Below are 19,618 nucleotides of genomic sequence, written 5' to 3' on the forward strand. Positions count from 1 at the left end.
TCTTCCGTGCGCTGCCTTCTCCCTCCCGGCGGAGGGCGGAACTACGCCTCCCAGCGGCCGCCTCGCGGGCTCCCCCCACCATCCCCGCGGTGGGCGGGGCGGCGGCGGCGCTGCCCGCCGCCGCGCGGCACAGGGCCGGCGGCGCGCGAGCCATGGCGGACCCGTGCTCCTTCGCCTCCCCAGCCTGCTGCCGCACGCGGCACCTGTACCTGCGCTGCCGCGCGGACTTCGGCACGCAGGCGCTGCGGGGCACGGCGGCTTTCACCGCGCGCGCCGAGCGCGAGGCGCTGCGTTGCCTGGTAACGGCGGGATGGGGACCGGGCGGGTGCGGAGGGGCGACGGCGGCTTATGAGAGGAGAGCCCGAGAGCCCCACTCTGAGGGCGGGCGGCCCTGCCCGGCGGCTCCCCGTCTCCTTCCGCCTCGGCGTCGCCTCCCCTCAGCTCTCTCCTTGCCCTCGGCCGTCGACCCCGTTCGTCCTTTCCCTGCCGCTGTCGCCGTCGACCTGGCCCTCGGGCTGCGCCGCCGCCTCCTCCTCGGCTGGAGCCTTCGCGCCGGTCGGGCTCGCCGGTGGCCCCAGCGTGCTCGCCAGCTACGGGCCAGCAGCGCCTGGCTGCCGCTGAGCAGCCCAGGTTTGCCGCTTGTCGCCCCCAGAGCCGAGGCGTTGTGCAGGGGAAGGGTCGAAATGTGTCTTTTCCCGTTAAAATGGCGAAGAGCCGGTTCCCGAAAAGATGGGGATAAACCGTTGGGGAGCTACGCTTACGGCCTTTCCACGTGTGTTTTATTATGCTAGCTGCTTTCTCGGTTAGCTGTGCAAAGAAACGTATAAACCTCTTTAGCTTTGCTTTAAATGTGAAGTTTGGGGTTTGTGGGTTTTTTTCACGCTGGTTCCATAAAATTCTTTTGTGATTGGCGCTTATATTTTCGAGAAAAAAAAATCCTGTTAATAATAAAGAGTAAAACTTCACTCATGCTGTATATGGGAGAGCTGCATTATTTAATTAATGTTCTGTTGCATGAAAGTCTTGATTAATAGTGGCTAGTTTCAGGATGGAAGCCTTGGCAGGGGCTTTTGTACCATTCTCATTTCATTGCAGTGCTGTGAAGTCTTTTAGCTTTGTAGTTTACTCCCTACTTCCATTTCCATGGTGAGAAGTTGGTTTTCTTCCCATTCCCCCTCCAGTTTTGTATGTTCAGTGCTGCTCCCTTAAAATGCTGATTCCCAGTATTCAAGATAGTTTTTCTGGTTTGTTTTTGTTTTTTGTTTTTTGTTTTTTTCCTTCAGAGAGACTTGTGCTTAAGATTTGATGAGTGCTACATTAATTATTACAGTATTTAACAAGTATGTAATATTTGCTCCATTACAGGTCTTGGATTCAAAAGATGTACAGGTATTTAAAGTGACTGTGAATGGACAGGATGCAAAATTTGTGTTTGGAGAAAAGCACAGTTTCAAGGGAACTCCCCTGGAAATCACACTTCCTTTTGAACTAAGAAGGTACACACTTTTGCCTGTTCCTTTACGTGGTTTTCAAAATGCACTGTATAAGCTGCTTGACTGCCTGTAGGGTCGTTGTGTAAAGCTTGCAAAGTGACTTATAAATTAGGTTGTTGCATTTATTTGGTGTGATCTTTTAAAGAATTTAGTATTTGGCTTTCATTAAAGAGCCAAAACTTTGGGAGTCTTTGTACCCATTCCCAGGTCTTATATGATGTGCAAAATGACTTGCTAAAGTAAGTGGCAAAATGATATGTAATGTATCACAATTTTACCAGTGCTTCTCATGAGTAGTATTCATTCTGCTTCAACAACCTGAATTTTGTCATGTTCCGAGCTGCTACAGTGTGGCACGTGTGGAGTTAGAGACCCTCTTTCCCGTTCTTTTATACAAGGGCTGACCCTGCATTTCTGTAGAACTGCAGGTTACCGGTATGATTAGATAGAAGCATGTTTTCAAATAAAAGTTTTATTGTATTGACTACGCTAAGCCCAAGTCTCTAAAAACTGGAACTTGAGTTTTGTCTGTTTGATGGAGAATGAACTAACCATAATCTACCTCCTAAATTGCAGAAATTAAAAAGTTGCTGCCACGTTGCAATACGCTTTTTGGCAGTTTGTTCTGTATGTTGTAACTCTATGGTATCTCAAGTGCCAAAGCTGAAAGCTGTGATTGTATAAGGAGCTTCGCTTGTTTGAAAAAAATTGTATACTAAGTTGCTTCTTATTGTTTTGTTTTCAAAACTGGTTACTATGTCTACAAACTCATGTCTGGTTTCTAATTTATTTTTTTTTTATTTGGTTGTTTTCTGATTTAGTGCAATTTAGAAACACACATAATGTGGAAGAGAAAGGAATGTCATACAACTGCTGTCCCTTCAGGGGAAGAGCTTGTCATTTGATGTGAAACTGAGCAAATCAAGTACTTGAACAAACAGACCACGGCAGAAATATAGGCTTGTTTCTTTTGTTTGACTTTCAGCTTTTTTTTTATTGCTAGATTTCCTTATAGGAAAAAAAGCTGCAAAGAGGGATTTATGAGTTGTGTTCATTAGAATTTATAATCTTGTGTCAGAGAGAGGCCCCTATGTAAATCTCAATAAACAGTGATAGGAAAGGGTAGGAGTTGCAACTGAAAGTAACTTTCAGTAAGCAATGTGCCTAGTGGTAATAAAAATTATTTTCTCTTTTCTTGTCAAACATGTACTTTGTAATAGTGGTTATAAAGCAGATAGGTATACTTGGTCAGCTTATCTAGTGTCCAACTCCTCTGATTAGCTGAAGTTTGTTCTGATTTATGGTTGGATTGTTAATTCTAGAGAGTTGCATGTATTACCCAGAGCTTTGTGATAACAGAAGCAAATACTTCTGTGTGCTTTTGGTGTTGGTGATATGTTTTTGAAAAATAAGAGTGTGAATGTTTCAGGCTTGTGTGTGTTCTTTTGTTAGCAAACTGGTACCTGTCTTGCACAGAACTGTTAGTTTTCACTTTATACCAGTTCTGAAACCCTGAATAAAATTTGAACATTTTTTATTTTTCTTGTTAACCCTGCTGCTAATACAGTTTTCCAGTAATTACTATTTTCAGTATTTATTTATTTTTTGCTTAAGGATCATAGTTACAGAACATAACATCAGCTGAAAAATCTAAATTTTTTTATTTATAGAATACAAAAATCCTGTGTTATTAAGACATATGTGTTCTTATATAGGCTTTATACACCTTTTTGTTTGCCTATTGCAGTGGGTTTTTTTTATACTTATGTGTATGATGTTGGATAGCTGTGACAAAACTATGTGTATGTAGCTGGTCCAAATAGTTTAAAGAAAAAGTCCATGTTCTCCTTGAAGAGAGAAGAGGAAAAGCTTCTGGTTAGTAAAACCAATAATAGAAGTGTCTTGAGTCATTGAAATTGAAATAAACCAGCTATTTTTTACTATCATAATTGAAAGGGAAAAGTTCTTTATGATAAGCTACTTGTTTTTATTTTTAATGCTTTTGAGACAGTGCTGCAGACCTATTTTCCAGAAATCTTTGTAGAGGAGTTTCAGTAATGATCAGGAGTTGTGTCAAAACAGTCTGACTATATTCTTTATCACACAGGGGACAAGAAGCAATTGTAGAAATCTCTTTTGAAAGCTCTCCAAAATCTTCAGCTCTCCAATGGTTTACTCCGGAGCAAACTTCTGGAAAGAAACACCCATTTCTCTTCAGCCAGTGTCAGGTTGAGTAGATTAATTTTTTTCTTTAAACTTGTTGTTTGCATGCCACTGTAATTCCCTCTGGTTTCCAAAGAGCTGGAGAGGAAGGATAGGAGGGGAAAGTACAGTAGCCCATAACTTCTAATTGTGTGTGCCAAAGGTCCTAAATGCAAACACTTAATAAGTTAGGACATTGCTGAAAACTTATTGTTTGCAATTTAATAAGTCCAGAACTGCTTCACCTTCTCCAGTATTTTGTTGAAGAACATGCAGTCCTTTGCAATCAGTATATGTGGCTATTGATCTGCCTTACCTACCGTTATTTCTTTTAGAAAACCCTTTACTATGAAAACTGCAATATGCTATAAGCGATTAGGAAGTATTGATTTGTAGATAGTGAATTCTCTGGAGGAGCTGTATAGATTTCCAATATGATATATAATTTCCAATATATTCCTATGTAATATAATATATATCCAATATAAGTTTGATTTGTACTCTTCAGCATTAGAAAGATTGCTGTTTTAATTTGGTTTTGGTTTTTTTTAATCCTTCTCCAGGCTACTCACTGCAGAGCCATCTTTCCGTGCCAAGACACGCCTGCTGTGAAACTAACCTACTGTGCAGAAGTAGGTGAACCTAAATCATGTTTGTCTAACTAAAGACATCTACTGCAATGGGTGAATTTTGTTACTTTTTTTTTGCAGCTGCCAGCATGTGGCCTAAAATAAAATCAGATAATACTGACTTTTAGCTTAATATAAGAGCCAAAAACTGTTTGTCTTCCCTGTGGAATTCTAGTTTTACCTTTTTATATATATATATATAAATATATAAAAATCTCTTTTTTTATTCCCATGTATCTCTGTTTCCAAAAAGAAAAAAAGAGCAAAAAGAGGTGCTGTAGTAGAAAAGAAATATGTTCTTAAATCGGTAAAAGCTGAAAGTAAGACAACAAGGAGTGCTGTAAAGTAAAAATACTTGAAATGACTCTCATATATGCCTTAAGTGATATATTCTGGTACATAGGTAGGGGATCTTTGCAGCCCTGGCATAAATAGTCTGATTGTTTTAAGGAAGCAAAAAATGAGACGTGAAATGTGACATTGTAGTAGTGTGAAGAATGTGGAACTTTTAATTTCTGTCGGATATAATCCTTCTAATTAATGAAATATCGCCAGCCTTTAAGACGAAATTTTCTGGATGCCTTATATTCTCCTTGATGGAGAGGACTTAACAGAACAAATCTGGGCTGTTTTTCTATCTCTGCTTCTAGTACATTGTATAATCCTGTGTGCCAGTTGAGTTCCTCACAGTTGGGTAACCTTTCAGATATCCGTTCCTAAAGAGTTGGTGGCTCTTATGAGTGCGAATCGCGATGGAGAGATGCCTGACCCAGAGGACAGCAGTCGGAAGATATACCATTTCAGTCAGAATGTAAGTGCTCTAGGCTAGTAAGCAGATGCCTACGGTCTTCTTCCTAACTCATATGGTTTTGATATCATCAATGAATCATGTGACCTACGATGGCTCTTTGCCACTGTAGAAATATGAGGTATTATGAATGTCCAACTCTGAAAAGCCAACCAGAAGGTGCTGGTAATGTTTACTGGTTTTTTGGCAGAAAAGCCAAATTCGAGTTATGAAAATATTTAGTATACTCAAAGCTAGTACTGTCAAAAGCCTTTCTGTCTGCAGTGATTCTTGGGAAATAATGCATGGACTTGAATAACATGGGAGTGAGTTTTGGACAACAGATCCTGCAAATTTTAAGTTTACCAAGATCTTAACAGTGAAGATGAGCATTGGAACAAATTTTTAACTTGAAGTTAGTCAAATTCTGACAATAGAGATTTTTCTTTCTTTTTTTTTTTTTTTTTTAAAGGTGCAACTTTGGCTTTTATGGAAAGTATTTCCAGCTAGTTAAAAATTACTGTTCTCAGGATGAAGTTTTATTAAGTGGTGCAGCTAGTTTAATGATTCTACTGCTCCTAAAGTGGCAGTTTCAATTTACTCTTCTGGCATTTTTGTTCTCTCAGCTTTTTGGGTTACAGTTCTGTTGTTTAGGGGATCTCTTGGTGAGCCTAGTTCATTTTGCTGAACAAGCGGATAAAACTAATATAAGTTTAGAAAAGAAATTGTTTTAGTAAGCTGTTCTGGGCTGCTGAGGACCTGAATGACTGCAAGGGGGGGATGGAATTGCGTGACTGGAGGAGGTGAGGGGAACCTACTTTGAACTGCAGCAGCTGTTGGGTTGATTTGGCTGCTATGTGAAATCTGAGTAGCAAGAGGGGAGAGAGAGAGGAAATTGTTACCTTATCTGTGAGCTCTTCGGTATCAGTGTTCTACCTTCTCCATGAAGCCAAAAACATTTGCCACTCTTGGTCTAGTGCATAAGGCTCCTATGTTGTATGTTATCCAGAGCTGTATGTTATCTAGAAATACATTGTTGATAAGTTTGGTGGACCTGTACAATTTCAATTTAGTCTAATTGAAATTATGCTATACTTTCTAATACAGAAAACCATTAGGTTAATTTGTTAGAAAAGGCATGTGTTTCATTAAACAAAAAAAAGTCAAATGCATTAAACACAAAATATATAAATTAAAAGACAGATGTGTTAAAAAAGACATAGGCATCATCTGATGTGCAAAAACATGAGACTGATCTGTTAGAAAAGGCGTGTGTTTCCTTAGATGAAAAAGGCAAATGCATCAAAGTCTTGGATATATATGTGTGCTGAGCTTACCTAAAACTACTTTTTTTGCTCATGCGTGGCCAGGCTGGTAAGAAGCGTGGTGGAGACCAACCTCTGTAAAAACAAATTTATAACCCAACAGCCATTGAGACTTGGAAGTAATTTCAAAATTTCAGATTAGCAAAGTGGGCATTAAAATGTAGGAATATATTGACAGTCTTTTAATAACTTATCTCTAACGCAAGTCAATGGACTTCAGTCTTTTAAAGAATATGTTCTGTGGGTTAATATGTAAAATTAAAACACGTGATGATTTGGGTATTCTAATAAATTTACTAAAATGATTTGGGGATACTGGTAGAATAAAATTTTCTGAAATGTCTCCAAGTAATTATGATTTAAAGTCTTACTTATTTAATGTTGTTTAGTCAGATCAAATAGAACTTTTACAGGGGTTGGCTGTGTTATGCCCTTGTATCCAGAGCATTGGGAGAAAGCATTTCTCTATAGATACTGCAGCTTTGAATTTTTTTTCATTAAAATAACAAATATTTAGAATTTATTTTAATTCCAAACATGGAAATCAAATATATATATATATATAGGTAAATATATGAATATATATTGATTTTGCTGAAACTTTTGTATCCATAAATATTCTTATTTACTTGAATTCATAAAAGCTCATCCTGCATATTTCTGTGCGATACAGCTGCACTTTATTTGAGCAGTATCTCTTAACTTCTCCTTCCATAAAATTTAATGGAACTGGAATGAATGTAGAAAATTGACTTTTTTTTGAACAGTAACCAAACCAGTGGCATTTTGGTATGCTCTTATATATGCAGATTTTTTTCAAACAGATGATGCTTACAATTTTGTGGCCTTTGTGCAAAATATCTGTGAAACGAGTACTTCTTGCAGATAAAGGAATATCATTTGGGGAGGAAAAACCAATGCCTTTATTATAACATAAAGCAGGAAACTATGGCGAAAATGTGCACACTTTATTTACATTCCTTCGTTTTTCTTTGAATCAGTTCAGTGGTGTTGATAGCTCACATTACAAATAAGATTTCTTTTTTTCTCATGTTCTCCACTAGGTTCCCATACCTTGCTACTTGATTGCTTTAGTGGTTGGAGCATTAGAAAGCAGGTAAGTGAATCTGGACAAAGTAGAAATATTAATAGTCATAATAAATTTTTAGAGTTAGAGTTATCTTTTTTGTTAGTCTTGTTCGTAGTTTTAAAAGGTCTTAGAGGTTCAGTGTATCAAACTGCATGTATATTGATTCACTCTTGCATCATTTTTTCTATAGAATATGCTTTTGCTGTAAGTTAAAGAAATACCATGAAAAGTTCGGAACTGATTGGAACCACTAAGGGCTTTTCCAGCTCAGAGAATAGTATCTTTTTCCTCAGGTAACAGATGAGCCTCATCATGTACGAAAAGCAGAAGATTGCAGCTTTGGCCTCATTGCTCATCTGCACAATGATCTGTTAATCTAGCCCATAATAATGCTTTTATATTAGGGCTTTACAGCATTTTAAAATCTAGAAATGTGTTTCCTGTTTACTTTTCCCGAACAGTGGATGTGTGTAGTTTGTTTTGTCTTGTAAAGCTTTACTTTAGCAGTGGAGAGGAAAAAGAGACAAAGACTCTCTTGAATTTCTTCAGCAACAGGAGTTACTCATGAGCACAGTTAAACATAACCTCTCTGTATTGGTTTCCCATAGATTTATTTCCAGTTCATAGTTTCTTAGTGGTATTTTTACTTTCAACAGGAAGATTGGCCCAAGGACACTGGTGTGGGCTGAAAAGGAGCTAGTGGATAAATCGGCCTACGAATTTGCTGAGGTGGGTAATTAACAAAAAAATGTTTTGTAAACTTTCACATAGTATTGGAAAAGGGACAGACTGTAGTTCAGTATTTTGTTCATTTGTAGCTCTCCTGTCTCTACCTCCCACCCCCCAAAATGCTGCTGTTCTATCACAACACAAATCTACTGCTGAAAATAAATCTTAAAACAAGTCTTGTACTCGTTTGGATTGTGGGGCATGCCAAGGTGAAAGAGATTGGGATCCGTAGCTTACTACTTGTTCAGTGTTTGTAGGCAGAAGTCATGTTAGAAACTAATGTGAACTCTTGTTCCAGGCTGAAGATATGCTGAAAACAGCAGAAGATTTAGTAGGACCCTATGTATGGGGACAGTATGATTTGCTAGTCTTACCGCCTTCTTTTCCCTACGGTGGTATGGAGAATCCGTGTCTTACTTTTGTAACTCCAACACTATTGGTAAGTGTAACACTGATAAAAGTCAGCTTTTCCTTAGGGCTTGCTTATTTCACTGAATTTCACTGAATTTTTTTTTAGAGTTGGAAGGGACCATATAGATCATCTAGTCCAACTCCCCTGCTGAAGCAGGATTGCTTAGAGAATGCTACTCAGGACTGCATCCAGGCGGGTCTTGAAAATCTCCAAAGAAGGGGACTCCACAGCCTCCCTGGGCAGCCTGTTCCAGGGCTCTGTCACCCTCACCGTGAAGAAATTCTTCCTCATATTCGAGTGGAACCTCCTATGTTCCAACTTGTGCCCATTGCCCCTTGTCCTGTCACTGGGAACCACTGAAAAGAGTCTGGCTCCCTCCTCCTTCAACCCACCCTTGAGATACTTATAGGCGTTAATAAGGTCTCCCCTCAGCCTTCTCTTCTCCAGACTAAAGAGTCCCAGCTCTCTTAGCCTTTCCTCATAAGGGAGATGCTCCAATCCCTTAATCATCTTTGTTGCCCTTTGCTGGACTCTTTCCAGTAGTTCCCTATCCCTCTTGAATTGGGGAGCCCAGAACTGGATGCAATACTCCAGTTGTGGCCTCACCAGTGCAGAGTAGAGGGGGAGAATGACTTCCCTCGACCTACTAGCCACACTCTTCTCTATGCAGCCCAGGATTCCGTTGGCCTTCCTGGCCACAAGAGCACATTGCTTGCTCATTGTCATTTTGCTGTCTACCAGGACTCCCAGATCTTTCTCTTCGGAGCTTGGCTCCAGCAGGTCCACGCCTAACCTGTATTGGTGCCTGACATTCTTCTTGCCCAGGTGTAGCACCTTACACTTTTCCTTGTTGAACCTCATGAGGTTCTTCCTTGCCCAGCTCTCCAGCCTGTCCAGGTCTCTCTGGATGGCAGCACGGCCCTCCGGGGTGTCAGCCACCCCACCCAACTTGGTATCATCAGCAAACTTGCTGAGGATACGCTCTGTCCCCTCGTCCAGGTCACTGATGAATATGTTGAACAGGACTGGACCAAGTATTGACCCCTGGGGGACACCACTGGTTACAGGCCTCCAGCTTGAGCCTGTTCCATTAACCATTACCCTTTGGGTCCTGTCACATAGCCAGTTCTCAATCCACCTCACTGTCCCCTCATCCAGCCCACACTTCCTTAGTTTTCCAGTGAGGATGTTATGGGAGACAGTGTCAAAAGCCTTGCTGAAGTCAAGGTAGATGATATCTGCTGCCCTCCCCTCATCCAGCCAACCAGTTATGGCATCATAGAAAGCTATCAGATTGGTCAAGCATGATTTACCCTTGATAAACCCATGTTGCCCACTTGCAATAACCCCCTGCTCTTCAACTTGTTTGGAGATGACATCTAGAATGAGTCTCTCCATTACCTTCCCAGGGACGGAGGTGAGACTAACTGGTCTGTAGTTCCCAGGGTCCTCCTTCTTGCCCTTTTTGAAGACTGGTGTGATGTTGGCCTTCCTCCAGTCTTCTGGCACCTCTCCTGTTCTCCATGACCTTTCAAAGATGATAGAGAGTGGCCCAGCGATAACTTCTGCTAGCTCTCTCAGCACTCGCGGGTGTATCCCATCTGGGCCCATGGACTTATGAATGTCCAGTTTGGCCAAGTGGTCCCGAACCTGGTCCTCCTCTACTGGAGGAAAAACTTACTCTCTCCATACCCTCCCCCTGGCCTCCAAGGCCAGAGGTTCATGAGGGGCAGCCTTAGCAGTGAAGACTGAAGAAAAGAAGGCATTCAGCAACTCTGCCTTCTCCGTATCTTCCACCACTAGGGTGCCCATCTCATTCCTCAGTGGGCCCACATTATCCCTAATCTTCCTTTTTCTGTTTACGTACTGGAAAAAACCCTTTTTGTTGTTCTTAACTGTAGTGGCCAAGATGAGTTCAGCTTGAGCCTTGGCCCTTCTAATTTTCCCCCTGCATATCTTCACTGCTTCCTGGTATTTCTCCTTGCCTACCAGGCCCTTTTTCCAAAGATCATAAACCTTCTTTTTGTTCCTGAGCTCCAGCCAAAGCTCTCTATTTAGCCAGGCTGGTCTTCTTCCCTTCCTGCTTGATTTTTGGGACTTGGGTATGGCTCTTTCCTGTGCTTTTAAGAGTGCCTCCTTGAAGTGCGACCAGCCTTCCTGGGCACCTTTGCCCTTCAGGACTGTCTCCCAAGGGACACTTTCAACTATGCTCATGAAGAGGCCAAAGTCTGCCCTTCGGAAGTCCAACGTGGCAGTTTTGCTGGCCCCTTGCCTTGCTTCAGCAAGAATTGAAAATTTTATCATTTCATGATCACTCTGTCCAAGATGACCTCCAACGTTTACATCCCCCACAAGACCTTCTGAATTAACCATCAGCAGGTCCAGTATGGCACTTTCCCTAGTTGGTTCCCTCACCAGCTGTGTTAGGAAGTTGTCTTCCATGCACTCCAAGAATCTCCAGGACTGTTGCCTCTCTGCTGTGTTGTATTTCCAGCAGATATCTGGGAAGTTGAAGTCCCCCATGAGTACAAGGGAGAGTGATCGTGAGGCCTCTGCCAGCTGCTTATAGAATATTTCATCAGTCTTTATATCCTGGTTTGGGGGTCTATAACAAACTCCCACCACAAGGTCTGCCTTATTGGTCTTCCCCTTGATTCTTATCCATAGGCACTCAACACTGTCTTCATGTGTATTGCCAAGTTCTAGGCATACAATACTACTCTTAACATAAAGGGCCACCCCACCACCTCTCTTTCCTTTCCTGTCCTTTCTGAAGAGTTGATAGCCATCAATCACAGCACTCCAGTTATGCGAGTCCTCCCACCATGTTTCTGTGATGGCAACCAGATCATAGTTTTCTTGCTGTACGATGGCCTCCAGCTCCTCCTGTTTGTTGCCCATGCTGCGTGCATTCATGTAAATGCACTTCAGCTGGGCTAATCGTCCCACTATTTTTCTGGGAGGGCAGGCACTAATTCCCACCTGTCCATGTGCAGACATATCAGCAGTTACCATCTTATCACTACTTATGTCTTCACAGCTGCATGTATCTTTCTCTCCCACATCGACTGCTGCAACAGGCTGCAAGGCCTTACTGGCACCTATACCCATTAGTACACTACTCCTGGGCACCACTTTAGTAACCCTGGTTCCAACCGCGTCCCCCTTCAAATCTAGTTTAAAGCTCTCTCAATGAGCCCTGCTAATTCTTGTCCCAGTATCCTTTTTCCCCTTTGGGTTAGGCTTCCCCCACCTGCTGCCAGCATGCCTGGTGACCTGCAGATCAGCCCATGATCAAAGAATCCAAAGTTCTGCCGTTTACACCAGTCTTTTAGCCACAAATTGATCTGTTGAATCTTGCTTTTTATCCCTTCATCTATCCCTGTGACTGGTGGGATAGAATCCAAGTGATGGATATTAATAGATAGATACTTGATAGATACTTACTTGATATACTTACTTGATAGATCAAGTGCTGGATATTAATCCACAAGATGGGTTAATCTTCCCTGTAGAAAGAGCTGTAAATGTTCCCACCTCCTTTGGAGTAAGGGATCATACACGAAACTGCATTAACAGGTATATTTTGAAGTTTACTTGAACTGACAACTGCCTTGTCTTTTTTTTTTCTTTAGGCAGGTGATCGATCTCTGTCAAGTGTAAGTGCAAAATACGTTCACATCTTCAAGTAGAACACAACTTGAAGTTTTATCTTAACTACTTTTGTAATAGATACCTGAAAACTTGGTCTCTTTTTCATTGAAGGAATTAAAAGTTAAGGCAGTAACTCAAAGTCTTACGAAGTGAGTTTCACTTCTAAGTAAAGTCTAGAAAACTGGAGACGTATCTATTTTGTATAATGAGTGGATGAAAGTAACATGGGTGCCTTTATGTGCGGGGGCCTGACATGGAGTTAGCTGCTCAATAGCTCTTCTCCTGTCCTGTGTATAGATATGTTTCAAAACCATAACTGAATTGATCTCATTGAAATTGTTTGTAGGGAACTTCTTCCTCTATTTGTCTGCCTATGCACTAGAACTCATATTGTGTAGAGTTGTGGTTTTTTTTAAAGTGAAAATCATGAGTACAATTTGAGTAAATTCTGGTTTTTCTGGAAAGTTGTGTACTATGGATGCTGTTTTATCTCATGTGTCTTTCTACTAGACTGATACACTGCTTAAAAACCCAAAGATTGTTTTCAAGAATACTGAAATATTTGACATGGATACTTTTTAATGTATCATCCATCATTATCCTGCTAGGGGTGACTGTTTTCTTCCCACTTGATATTTTAGAACATGCCAGAAGTTGCTTAGGTGGGAAAGTAGTACTAGTCTGCCACTGGGCATGGATCCATTATTCTGAAATGTGATTTCATAAACAAGTACCTGCACTGTGCTGTCAGAGGAATTATTTTTTCATCAGTGTGGCTCTATGACTTGCAGGCTGGACATTAAAAATTATTTCTGGAGAAGGTTCAGCAGGTTAATGTTAGCCCTCTAAATAAAATTTATATGGATAAGTTTACAGAGCCAAGAATGCTAACTGGCTTTGGGAATGTAGCGCAGTGAATGAGATCCCATTAGGGGTTTTTCTTTCTGTTGGGATTTGATGTTCATTTGCCAGGAGTCTAAATGGTAGTTCTGTCATTGCTTTCTGTGTTTTAGGTTATTGCTCATGAAATCTCTCACAGCTGGACAGGAAACTTGGTAACAAATAAAACATGGGAGCACTTCTGGTAGGTGTGATGTTCAAAGCAATGCAAGTCATATTTTTTAAGTTAATCTGTAAAGAGACCAAATAAATTCATTTTGCCATCTAACAGTGCTGGCTTTATCAATGTATTTCCAGGCTAAATGAGGGGCATACTGTATACCTAGAACGCAGGATTGGTGGACGGTTGTTTGGTGAGCAGTTCAGGCACTTTCATGCCCTAGGAGGTTGGAGGGAACTGCAGAATACGGTAAATATTTGTAAAGTTATGGTAACTTGATGTAAAAAAATAAAGTAAAGCCGGTGTCATGTGTTTCCCCCAAATAAGACTTGTCTATTCAGCTTTCCTAACACTTTCTTATTAGAGGATGAACAACTTTGATTCCCAAGGTAATAGCTTATTATACTCAGATTAGATGAAGCTTTTGGAACTGCTTTAAGATGGCCTGTAAGGATGAGCATCTTTTCAGACTTTCTTGGTTGTTCTGGCTATGGCTGAATGTCAGTATTACCTGTTAGCATACCAACAAGCAGCTGAAAGCTTGTCAGAATTATCATGACCATCAGAATTTCCAATGCCTCATGGATATAACTGCTTTCTTTTTTTTCCTGTGTACTGTGTTATAATTGAGCATATTCATGATCAGTCACTGTCTAGGAAAGTTGTTTTGTTTTGTATTTAGCATAGTTAAACTTCAGTTTTTGGATTTCCAACCTTTAATATTCCCAGCTCTCTCATTCCGTTTGGTGATACAGTTTACCTGGTTTATTGTGAAAATTTCCTTGTTGCATTTTATTCTTTATATCACCCATTTAAATCAAGTAGTTTAAATAGTTTGTTAATAAGGGGATAAATATAGATAGTTTATTAGGTGCTCATGATTAAGACAGACATGACAGTAATTAACTGCTTTGAGACAGCTGGAGCACAGGGTGATTGATCCTAACATCTTTCTTTTGATACATGATCAAACACTGATAAAATAAGAAAAAAGTTTAAGAAACTGTTTTGTGCAGATTCAGAAATTCAGGAAAAAGAATGAGAAAGAATGCTTTGAAATGAGGCCACCTTAGTTGTGGATGGGTTGGAAGTGATTTGCAAGAGTGATAGTTTTCCTAGATGAATATATTTACTTATGTCTTTGTCACAGATAAATACTTATGGAGATAAAAATCCTATAACTAACCTCGTCCCTGATCTGAGTGAAGTAGATCCTGATGTTGCATATTCTTCTGTTCCATATGAGAAAGGCTTTGCTTTACTTTTTTACCTTGAACAACTTCTTGGAGGACCAGGTAAGTGTTAGTCAGACTTTCACATATGATTGTTTCCCATTTTAATTTCAAACACTAAGACATTTTGTGTTTTAACTGTTAGATATCTTCATTGGCTTCCTGAAGGCTTACGTTCAGCAGTTTGCTTATAAAAGCATAGTAACGGAAGACTGGAAGAAGTTCTTGTACTCCTACTTCAAGGATAAGGTTGGGTAGTATTTAAAACTAATTGCTTGAAACCTTTTAATTATGTAAAACTATGGCATAGCTCAAGAATTACCTTCTTTAAGGACCTGTTCTTTATCTTTCTCTCTTTTATCTCAAGATCTTAATAGGACATATTGTCTGGAATCTTAGGAAGATGATTTTGCATTATGATGCTTTTGTTTTTTTTCCCCTAAAAGGGAATATTTTGTTTTAAAGTAATCTGTATGGGATTCTCCAGGGTAATTGGAGGGATGTTAAAACACAACAAAACATTGAAACTAGTTTTTGTAAGGTATACGTTTCTCTAAAAATAACATGTAAAATTGAATATGAATTTGTGTTGCTTTGTAGGTCGACATTCTTGATAAAGTTGATTGGAACTCATGGTTTCATGCTCCAGGAATGCCACCAGTGAAGCCTACGTAAGCTGCATTCTTTTGTAGTTCATCTTTTCCTTCCCCAGATTGCACATGATTTTACAAACAGTCATAAAGCAGTTTGTAAACAGGGTGAAAGTCTTCCCACAAATGTTTTATTAGAAAATGTCCTAGTGCTATATAGAAATTGATATATGTGTATATAGGAGAAAAAAATGTCGCTGTTAATATTTTCAGTTTTTTATTCTGCTGGAAATTCATTTTACTTTGAAAGCTGCCGGGAAAGTTTCTTTTTTCTGATAGTTTGTTACAACAATGTTATGTGTTAAGCTATAAGCTATATTATATGTACAAGCATATACGCTCAGAAGTATTGATCATTTTAGAGGTGTATGGGATCGAGGGGTAGTGTCACCTATGCACTAAGTCCTTCTAACTAAAATGTATTTGATCTTAATAGATCTTTTGTAAATTGTGTTGCAATATTGAGTTGAAGCCTATACCAAACAAATATGGAACCATTTGAAAGTAATTTCTAAGCATTCTCATAAAAATACTACAGGAGCTTTTGTGTTTCCGAAGCGTGATCCTTTGTTTTTCATATTTGACAGGTATGATATGACACTAGCAAATGCTTGTGTTGCCTTGAGCCAAAGATGGATCACAGTGAGTAACTAAACATAGTGTCTGTATGTGAGAAAGCTAGTTCTCTTTATACAAAGTGAGCCATTCTCTTCTGAAATGTATCATTTTCTGACAGAGAGTGTGTTTATGGTGGCAGTGTGGCTGCCAGGGATTTTGCATTTCGTAGAGTAGCCTTTCATCACAGAGTCTGTGGATTTGCTATGACTTCTGTATGTGAAGTGCTGTAGATACTTTAACAAGGCACACTGCCAACTTTTTGTTCTAAATACGTAGTAACCAAACTGAGAATGTTATTTTTGAAACCCTGATATCATGGCTTGTTTTAAAAACAAATGCCAAGGTTTCTCTACATTGCTGATTGTGTTGTGTTAGCAATAATTCCCCTACATTATATTGGAGCTAGTATGCATTTCTCATCAAAAACTGAAATACATAAATCATAATAAGTAACTAATACCATACAATTTTCTCATAATTTTAACCATAAGTCTCATACAACTAATAGAGAATTCAGTATACCTTGCTTTTGTTAACTGTGTGGCTTTTCACTGTGCTTGTGTATTATCTTTAACTTTCTTGTTCTCAAAGCTACTTTATAAAGAAAAAGTACTTGATTTTTCACTTAAGTTTAACAGAAAGACAGTGGAGATAAAAAGATCAGTGGAGAGAAAACAAGTGAAAATTGAAGTGAAGAATACCAAACATCAGACAGTAGCTGAAGTCCCTCCTTTCCCATTCTTGTAACATTCTGCAGAAATACAAATCAGTATCTTTTGTAATGTGGAATGGCTCAATTGTAAATGCAGATGTCCAAACAAAAAATTACACCTCATTGTACTTTGAAATACCTATTAAAAACTTAAGTAACCATTCGTTTTTAGGCAAAAGAGAGTGATTTGTGCTCATTCAGCTCAGCAGACCTGAAGGAAATGTCATCTCATCAGCTCGTTGAGTTCCTGGCACTGTTGCTTCTAGAGGTAAGTGAATGCCTGGGGTAAGTTGATTCTGGTATCGCAAAAGAAGGCACAGAAGCCCGAGTGTGCTTTGGAATTAAGTTATCCATTTTCTTTTAAGTTTTGCAGAAATAACCCACTCTCACCATACATAGTTACTAAAACCTTCAGCTTTGCCTCCCTGATTAAGTCTGTCTCTTTAGCTAATGAGCAACATATAGAATATTTTGGTTTGAAAGGTAAAAATAAAACTGTAAGGTGCTTGAGGTTTTCTGTATTTGATGTTACAGCAAATAAGCTATAAATAAAACAGAATGAAAATACTTCAAGTTTAGAATGCTTCGGTAGTACATTAGGTAGTGCTGGGTGTGGGAATTTGCCAACATTTATTCCTTGCCCCTTCCCTAATACTACGAGAAGGTGAAGGAAGCAAATACAAGTATTTGTCTTTTAATTCCTTTGTAGCATCAATCTTCTTGAATGAACCTGTTTGTTTTTCAAGTATTTTTAAAGTGTGCCTCTAGCTTATTCTGACTATGTAATTTCCTGTTTCAGCCTCCTCTTCCAGTGTCACATGTCAAACGAATGCAGCAAGTATATGACTTCAACGCTATACACAATTCTGAAATAAGATTCAGGTTTGTTCTAGTATGGGCATTTTTCTAATCTTGAATGCTTTTATGAAACAAACTGTCCTCCTTTGTAAGTGGCTTGAGACATATTGTTGTATACAACTGGTACAGGGGTTTATGTTTGGTTTTTTTTGTTGTTGTTGTGGGGCTTTTGTAAGTGCATGTGCAAGCATGCTTACCAGAGTAAACAAGTAGGAAAATGCTTCTAGCTAAATGGCTTGATTCTTGTGCCATCCTAATTTATTCTGTTTTGTATACACACATTGTGTTTACACGTCACTTGTTTAAAAAAAGATATTGTTGAGGATGTAAGTAATCTTTACAAATATCTTGAATTATTGCATATTTTGCTCCTGTTACATACTTGGATGGATGCGCAATAGTGACAGTTATTCTGCCTTAATTAACATACAGTATAGTTTCAATGTCTTGTAACAATATCAATTTCTTATTTTTAAAACAAAACAAGCACATGCCAGTTGGTGGTGATGGTTTTTTGTTTTGGTTTTTTTAATCACTTTGTCAAATGTGCCAAGTACTATATAATTCAGCTCTAATTCTGAGTGATGCAACTGGACACTACTGTAATATAAAAGAAATATATAGCTGCAGAAAATAATCAGACCATTTTGGAGAAACTTTGAAAAAATGTTCCTATTTTCTATAAAAGTCCACTTTTGTAACATGCTAGTCAGATATTAAATATTTTATGTTGAACTTAGCTAGAATCTCATTCCCATGATGACATAGCACTGCCCAGAGCATTTATAGGAACAGAGTCATAAGCTAACTAACCACAGTAAGTTTTTATTATTTTTTGTCCCCAGATGGCTGCGCCTCTGCATCAAGTCCAGGTGGGAAGAAGCTATTCCTCTGGCTCTAAAAATGGCAACAGATCAGGGCAGGATGAAGTTTACTCGACCCTTGTTCAGGTAAAAGTAATCTCCAAATTGCAGGAGCTCACGTGGTTGGCATTTTTAATATAATGGAATGTATAATCTTTGACATTGCATATGTATTCATGTTATGCTTCGAAGTGATGTAATGTGGAATTTTCTGTATACTGTGAACAAGCTTATCTTCAGAGTCACTTTCCATTTGCTGACTTTTTTTAATAGAAATCATCTTAGTCTCCTGGTATGCGCCTTAATGCGAGGCTTTCAAGGGAAAAGAAAAACCTTGAGAAACCCCCCCCTTGTACTATTTTCATAGATATTTGTAATGGTGCTTTTTAAATTTCTTTTTACAGGGACCTTTACAATTTTGACAAGTGTCGAGACCTGGCTGTCAAGACATTTTTGGAGCATAGAGCCTCTATGCACCCAGTCACTTCAATGCTTGTGGGCAAAGACTTGAAACAGGATCAGTGACAAATTTACTGATTTCTTTGAAATTTTCTAGTTGCGGGAAGAAGAGACTGATTCCACAAGCTGCTGATACGCATGCTCGACTATGCCATAAAATGCTCTGCTGCTTTGGTGCTAATTTAGTTTAAAATGAACTTTCCAAATCAAGCTCAGTAATTTCTGTTTTGCACTGCTGAGTAAAACACCAAAATTGCTAAATCTCTGGAAATAGGAGAATGATTTTGTTACAAGCAATTTTTAAAACACACAAAAAACCCCTGTTCTGAGATGCAGTCATTTGTCAGTCATGGAATTTAAAAACACGGAAAATTAATTGGTGGATGGTAAGGCTCTTTGTGCACGGCTTTCTTCTTCATAGCACTGTGATTGAAACTTCAAGTACCTGAACACTGAAAAAATAAATCTTTTAACTGTCTACTTGTCTGTGTGTTGATCTGTACGGAAAGTTCTGAACTGATAGTTTTGTTTTATTTATTCTTCTTTGTTGTGGGAGAAATTTTTATTATGGGTCCAAGAGGAGTATGAAGACCTAAGTGGATCACAGCACTCTAGTGTTAGAGCAGAATTTCCATCTAGCCCTATTTGTCATGGCTTTGTTACAGTAGTCAATTCTTCACGTTTATCACAATATGATGGTTTTACCTGGTTATTCCTGTTGGATCCTATGCAGTGCACTAATTGTTGTCTGAAATACTTCAGCCCAAATCTGTCTTTTTCCCATTTGAATTTTTTAATCTTTCCATTTTTTAAGCAATTCTGGGCATTACCACTTACACTAATTT

General features: G+C 39.2%; 1 protein-coding gene across 1 annotated transcript; it reads left to right on the forward strand.

The window, feature by feature from the left end:
- The first annotated feature begins 97 nt into the window (after window positions 1-97).
- On the forward strand, window positions 98-19,251 carry LTA4H (leukotriene A4 hydrolase). Its single transcript, XM_074167859.1, has 19 exons — window positions 98-299; window positions 1,366-1,496; window positions 3,601-3,721; window positions 4,259-4,327; window positions 5,031-5,135; window positions 7,501-7,553; window positions 8,183-8,255; window positions 8,554-8,694; window positions 12,303-12,326; window positions 13,335-13,405; window positions 13,519-13,630; window positions 14,532-14,676; window positions 14,759-14,862; window positions 15,214-15,284; window positions 15,851-15,905; window positions 16,766-16,861; window positions 17,393-17,475; window positions 18,297-18,401; window positions 18,719-19,251. The coding sequence occupies exons 1-19, from the start codon at window positions 153-155 to the stop codon at window positions 18,837-18,839; spliced, it is 1,827 nt and encodes a 608-aa protein (XP_074023960.1). The 5' UTR covers window positions 98-152; the 3' UTR covers window positions 18,840-19,251.
- The last annotated feature ends 367 nt before the right edge of the window (window positions 19,252-19,618 follow it).

Source organism: Numenius arquata, chromosome 2, assembly GCF_964106895.1.
Source record: "Numenius arquata chromosome 2, bNumArq3.hap1.1, whole genome shotgun sequence".
Lineage (NCBI taxonomy): Eukaryota > Metazoa > Chordata > Aves > Charadriiformes > Scolopacidae > Numenius > Numenius arquata.